The following is a 7,131-nucleotide window of genomic DNA, read 5'->3' as shown; positions in this document are numbered from 1 at the left end:
CAAGCTACCCCTGGTGAAACAACGGACATAACTAGTGTTCCACTTGCTGACGTCGCTAAACACCAAACAGTGTCTCAACAGAGAACATGGTGGCAAGATGATTAAGGTGCTCAAATCAGAAGAATTGAACCAAAAGCTGCACGATGCGATGTTTTCATATCAAGGATTCAAAGTGGGAGACAGACATGTTCCACCATTTCGATCGATTGAAACACCGAGTGTGGTTTGTTTAGATTTCAAATTCCGAACAACGGCGATTTGAATCCAGAGCCATTTTAAGCTGTTTAATCTCCAAAGTACAAAACAAAAGAATACATTTAATTGAATCGCCTGTATACAGATGCGGTGGCCCAAAGTTGGCCCCTGCTGGGAAAAAACAAAGAATGATTGCTTGTATAGTTTTTACTTGTACAAAAAAGAATTAGCTGCAGTGGGAGTTCCCACTTTCATAACTTGGGCTGGTAGGGGGGTGGGGTCTTCATCCGCCGACCATCATGTTGGTCTTGGAGAGCTACAAAACCTACTAGTTGCTGTTGATCTTGGAGACAAGTTCACTTGCTCGAGTGCTCGGAACTGCCATTCTGAAGGATGGTCCCTTACAAAGCCTATTCTAGGTCCCGTTCCTGATGTCCATTTGCATGATAACTGCTTTCCTAACTGATATGCTACCATTCCCTTCTTGGAATTTATCCTGTGAAGAAGAGCTTCCTTTGGCAACACCTGTACTTCTAGCCTGCGGTTCTCTTGGTCGAATAGATTTTTCTTGCGGAAGTGTGAGTACTGCTGACACTTCCCTTCTGTTTCATCATCGCTCGAATTGAAGCCATTGACATTGTGACTACCATCCAATCCCATGGTGGTGGTGGTGTCGATGTCACTTTCTGATCTCTCTAATGAAGGTGCTATGTTTGGTATCAAATTATCCTTTTGGTCAGCAGTGGTTCCTTCCACAGGCACTGCTTGGCTTCCGACTACCCGTTCTTCATCCAACGAATCGGCAATGTCTGATTCAGAGGAGCTGGTTCTTAAGGCTCCAACTCTGCTTCCTTCTGTTCTGATCACTTCATCGTCTCCGTCTGCTGGACTTTTCTGAGGACAAGGAAAAGTTGGCACCAAAATGAGATGCAGCTTTCACAATCTCAATTTTTCACAAGGCTTCTGATGAAAGGTAAAAAGTCCAATGCATGGTAAGGGAAACAGACCTTGACATCGCTGAAGTCCACTCCATTCTCTTCAAGAAAGCTCACAAATTCCCGAAAGTTCTCTTCGGTTGGACGATAATGGCCACTGTAAGGCCAGACAGCCTGGGATACAGAAGATGTAAATCAGCATTCTCGCCGTCAAAATAACACTAAAGCATCAGAATTCAGAAAGATTGAACCATTGGTTCATCCCTCCCATTAGATATTTTGTGGTATGGTGCATACCTTTAGTACTCCATCTAGCACAACAAGTCTTCCCGCAGCTGATGTTGCACCTCCAGCAAGAAAGCTTGAATGCTGAAAGGTACCCTTCTTCTTCTGCAAATTAAGCACAAAATAGAACACCAATTAATACCATTCACACTAATCACAACAGAGCATCTGTAAGAAATGAGTCGAATGACTTAGGGGTTCAACCTCACCTGCCCCACATATAATGCCCTGGATGTACTCAAGACGAATATCCACTTAGCACCGTTGCCTCCTTCAGATGTATCTAAGAACTTCCCACTCTTCTTCAATACAAACTTCCCCTCCTTCACAATCACTTCATAGGCCTCCCTTTCTTTCTGAGAAAACCAAAAAAAAAAAAAAAAAACAGAGAAAAAATGAGCACTTCTTGTTGTAATCCTGTTGAAAAGGTGCAGCAGACCAGGGAGGAGAAAACTGAACTCTTCATTCTCAGATGATGAACGTTAGCTGGTCAAATCACATTTCTACAATTCAGGACTCCATAAGGAACATGCTCATGCTCCTAATGGAGACAGTTTTCTGATGCAGGTTGAAATTGCGGGAGAGAAAAGTTTGATGTGAAAAATTAGCCGGCCATATGATTGTACATATGAAATTAGCAAATCCAGGCTTAAGAAGGTTTATTTATAGACCGTCATGAAAATGTTTACCCAAACAGAAGCTATTGGTGTCAAGAAATTCATTGGAGATTCTTTGAGGATAAAAGGACGATGTACAACAGCGACAATCCAGAGAAAATACGTTGATAAGTGAAGAAAAAGACTGCTATCAGAAAACGAAGGCATCACTTACTGGGCTGAGGTACTTGATGCATTGTTGCTGAAGTTTAGGCCTTGGGCATTTGTCAAGATTAACCTCCTTTCCTTCTCCGACATCCAACCTACAAATGTTTTTTCCTTTTACGAGTTATTCTCAAGAAAAAATATTTTGTGAAAAGAAAATCGGATCACATCCTGAACTAGGAATCAATAGTAAATTTTTTCACAGCACGATAACAAATATTCCGCATCTTTTGTTTCATTACTTACCAGTAGAAAAATGGCTGCTTACTGTCGCAATCTAACCACTTATCGTAATAGAAATTCAAATTATGACCATAACGATGCCGTGGGTCAATCTGCAAACATCGTGAAAAAGAATCCCAAGTCAACAACATTATTTTTTTTTTTTTGGAAAAAGACACAAAAGAGAAAATAAGAGATTTATAGACAAACATACAGCTTCAAGCCAATGCTGCAAAGCCAGCTTCTGAGCCTTCTCATCCTTAGACAAGCCTTTACCAACCTGTGATGAACAAGACATGAAAATCCAAAAATAAATCGACTCTACCAAAAAGCAAATTGATGGAAAATTTCATATTTTCAGTGCGTCTGATTCTCCATTAACCCACCTTGGCAGCCCTGGTTCTCGCCCTTGACCACTTTGAAACGGCGCTTTCCGGCTTATCAATGTCAAAAAATGAGACCGAGCTTCGCTTCAGGGTCGCAAAATCTAGAGCCGACCACCTGAAACCAGGAAAATGGAAAGGAAAAAGGAAAAAACGACAATCATGATCAACCTTTCTAAGAGAACATGCCAATGCTGCTTAGTCTCACATATTCAGAACAACACCAAGCAGAGAACAAACTACAGAGGAGGAGAAAATAAAAGAAAGGAAGGGTACCAACCAGAATTGGTTGACGAGGACGGCGCAATCCGCCAAGTTCCTCCTCGTCCGGAAACTCTTATAGACCTTCTGCAATTTCACGGCCGCCTCATGCTTGGGGGAATCCAAGATAGACGCCTGGAGGCTGTCCACTCGGCCGTGGAGGTCGACGTTGACGGCGGTCTCCAAGCAGTGGGCATTGGGCTCCCTCGTCTTGAAACTGACCGACCCTTCGATGATCATGTTCCTCCCCAACGATCTCAACACCGTGGCCTCGGAGCCGTCCTTGCCATCGAAGCTCACCGATCTCAGCACCGTCTTCAACCCGTCTCCCTTGTTGAAGCTGATCGATCTCACCACCACCGTCTCGCCGTTCTGCCTCGAGACGTCGCGATGGGCACCATGAACATCACCACCGTCATCCATCGCCTCGGTCAACATTGAAAGAGGCACACCCATCTGTTATTCCGCTCGATCCTGTAAGAGAGACCACATGGAGAGGCGAAGAGAGAAAGAAGGGGTCAAAATGTGAAGACTCAGGCGACTAGCTCCTACATTCCCAGAAGGACCACCAACAGAAAAACGGAGAAGAAGGCAAATGTCAGGCCTGCAATGTGTAAATTTGGCATGGGCGAGCAGATTAAGAGAGAGAAAGAGAGGGAGAGGCGAGGGTAAGGCAGTTTTTTTTCTTCTTCTTGCCTGAGAACGGCCAACGACACGGTTGAAGCTGTTGATGGTGTCCACAACCTTTCCAAAACTCCGTCCTGGAATCGCTCTTGGGCAGACAGCGAGGATTCTGAGTAGCTAAAAAGAATGAGAACGAGAGGGAGAGAAAGCAGTGTTATTTGGTGATGGTTATTTTTGGGTGTCTCCATATTTATAGCTAATGATAGCGGCGGTGTCTCTGTGTGTGTCCATGGGTGGCACAGATGAAGGGCTGGGAGCAGCCTGCAATTTCATGGCTCATTCTCTCTCTAAATCCCTCGACCTCTCTCGCTCCACCAGCTCTCTCTTTCTCTACAAAGCAGGCACGTGTGTTGACGAGCAAGAGGAGGAAGAGAGGTGGGTTGGGGCCCCCTCGACAAGCTGGCGTGCATGGAAAACAGAGGGACAAAAAAGGCCGTCACTCTTCTAATATGAAATTGATTTGGTGAAATTTCATCCTCAGTTGCTCTTTAATCTTTCATCTACAAATACACTACAGTCTTCATTCATGGCACGTAGTTGACATCGAGAATTCTTTTGTCCCTTTTTGTGCCGCTTGGAGACGGCGAGGTCTGCGCCCATGTCACATGCGGCAGCCATCGCCACGAGCGGCGACTCAAGACGGAGTCCTCTTACCAGCAAAGACGCTGAGGGGTGTTTTCTTTTTCTTGTTTTTTCTCAAGTTCATCGTTCAACATAGAGCTGAAACCTTCACTTTCCTCCTCTTTCTTTCTCCTTGTCATAGGAGTTAACATACAGGATATCCACATGCTTCAACTAACTTGTGTGTATAGACCCACCTACCATCGCCCTGCAGGTCAAACTAGCAACACACCGCATAACCAACCATTTGAGCTATACCTTTCAGAGGATGCTTTCTTTTAGTCTACAAAAATATATGTTTGCACATAAGAGGCTGCAAAATAACCAAATTATTTGTGATGTTAAAGGGAACGAAACAGGTTATAATGTTAGTGGAACATGAACAAAATGCCCTTGATTGGTTAAAACTCTCAGTAAAGGCAAAAATAGGGATGCACATCTTTAAGTGCTTCCTACATGTATGAGGTTGCAAGTATTCTAAGTATAATAAATATTGGATGAGATCTGCATGCACATTGTTGTATTTTCAAAAAATATTCAAACCACTCATGTCGATTACCTTAGGCCTCCCTCAGAAAATGGTTCAACTCCCTTCCTTAGACATATTTGAATAGAGAAACCTTGTAAACATCCTTCTCAGCAATGACAAGTTGCCTAAGCTTAGGGATTCATCCTCGAACCAAATGTTATTGTACCTTTCTCTTCTACAATGAGTGGGACGTATAAGAGTTCAATTTTCATGAAGTCAAATGCTAGCCTTGTTATTCTCGTCTGAATGAATTTTGTTGTAGTCTCGTTTTTTTAAGGATCTGTTTGGCAAATGGAATAATAGTGTTGGATGAACCTACCATAATATTTGAGTCATATTGATAGAACAGTTACAAATTGTTATATTTGCCAGTCAGTGGTGGAGACAAGGTGTTTTTTTAGGGAGCCATTGAATAAATTTCAAAAAGTTTATTGGTACCAAGCTAAAATTTTAAAAAATATTAGGTGGTAATATTCTACTTTCAGAAAAGTCAGGGGGGCCATGGCCCTTGAACGTCCATGTTAATTTTTTTGTTGTTTGCCAAACTTCTGAAAGTGATCATACGAATTATGAAAGTGCTTACTTAACATAAACACTACATGTATGGGCTCCAATAGATTAACCAATATAGCTATAATATGTTGGATTAAGACTTTTAGAGTCTAATTAATTGTAACACATTGAGCCACCGATGCACTGGCGGTAGAGTGGAGGCAAGGGGAAGACGGTAGACTGGACTACCATAAGGTTACTCCTTACCAATTGATTCAAGGCTTTTGTTCCTTTTTTAGATAAAACACAAAACACTGAAATACAACGTGAAACACACTTAACAATATTTGAAGACGTTCCATTTCATTGATTTCACATTTAAGAAAATCAAAGCACTTGATTCTCAAGGAGTTGGTTATCTCTCCAAATTCTACGTGAAAAGACCTTGTGATAGTGAAGCACTCCATTTTCACATTAAGAAAATCAAACAATTCATTCTCACGAATTTGGATTCTCTCTCACGAGATGTGAAAGAATATTTTGTCTTATCCCGTCCCAATCCCAAACAAGGTTAAGAGAATTCAAAGGAAGTTTGGCATATGTGTATGCATGGGGCTGCCATTGGCAAATAGTGTTTGCGAACGGCCAGAAAGCCCGCCGCCCACAAATATTAATTGTTAAAGGGCTGCATGGGTTACTAAATACATAGTTAACAACTAGTTCACCCAAGTCTCGTGGGGGCAATGATGCAGGTCTCATGGGTGTGTCTTACATAACTGGACCCAAGTTCACCTAAGTTCAACTATAAATTTAAGGTTTCAGAATAGTTTTGTAAGACACACACTCTAATAAAACCCCACGCATCTCTGCCTTGGGTCAATCCTTGCATCTAAAAGGTCATGTATTGGGGCCAAAGACAAATGTGCACCTAATGAAACTGCTTACATGCAGAGGCTTGTGCACCAAGTCCATGTGCATGATACGTATCCCTTGGGTGTGCGTCCAGGAATGCATGTCATGCATGTGCACACAGTGTACTTGGTACCTCTTGACGGCCTTTCCAATACAAGTCCTCCTTGAGTTGGAGCTTGGCAAAAAACTTACTTACACATACCTTTAGAATAATGTCAACATTTTGGACTGTCAAAAAATATTATTTTATTGTGTTCCTTTAATGAAAATTGACTATGGTGCGATCTACATTGTTGATTTAATAAAAGTCATTATTTAATTTTGTTCTTTCAATGAAATTTGATTTGGATAGTGTGATTTTCATTGTCGGTTTGATAAGAATCGACGTTGTATTATATGTAAACGTAAAACACATTTTCCAGCCACGACTTCAGCCTTTTATGGCTAACCATATTTGAAACCAGGTAAAATACGTATTGTGTTTGTTTTCGAAGTACTTGGGGCTTGTTTTCTTTGTCAAATATTGTATGTCAATAACGAGTGCCACGCCAGGAAAACAGAGTCTTCATGGCACAAACGCACGTCAGTAAAGCGTGAAAAAACGCATCATTGAAATTGTAAAAGAAAATTTATATTGCTCACCACCATGCATCCTTTTGTTGGGAACTTGCTATATATATATATATATATATTAATTGACACAACAATTAATATTATGCTTGTAAGCTAAGAGATGAAGTTTTCACTAGATTGGCTGATGGATGTAAGGGTGGGCATCGAGGTCCATGCCT

General features: G+C 41.7%; 1 protein-coding gene across 1 annotated transcript; it reads right to left on the bottom strand.

Moving 5' to 3' along the window:
* Positions 1-297: 297 nt before the first annotated feature.
* On the bottom strand, positions 298-3,956 carry LOC116252830 (IQ domain-containing protein IQM2-like). The gene is made up of 10 exons (XM_031627432.2): positions 3,799-3,956; positions 3,122-3,576; positions 2,845-2,959; positions 2,673-2,738; positions 2,483-2,571; positions 2,247-2,334; positions 1,625-1,771; positions 1,428-1,520; positions 1,203-1,304; positions 298-1,089 (listed from the first exon to the last, which is right to left on the bottom strand). Exons 2-10 carry the CDS (start codon positions 3,556-3,558, stop codon positions 493-495), a joined length of 1,734 nt encoding a protein of 577 aa, XP_031483292.1. The 5' UTR covers positions 3,559-3,576; positions 3,799-3,956; the 3' UTR covers positions 298-492.
* Positions 3,957-7,131: the final 3,175 nt, after the last annotated feature.

This window comes from Nymphaea colorata, chromosome 1, assembly GCF_008831285.2.
Source record: "Nymphaea colorata isolate Beijing-Zhang1983 chromosome 1, ASM883128v2, whole genome shotgun sequence".
NCBI lineage: Eukaryota > Viridiplantae > Streptophyta > Magnoliopsida > Nymphaeales > Nymphaeaceae > Nymphaea > Nymphaea colorata.
The sequence above is the reverse complement of the archived record's forward strand: the minus strand, read 5'-3'. Positions and strand labels throughout refer to the sequence as shown.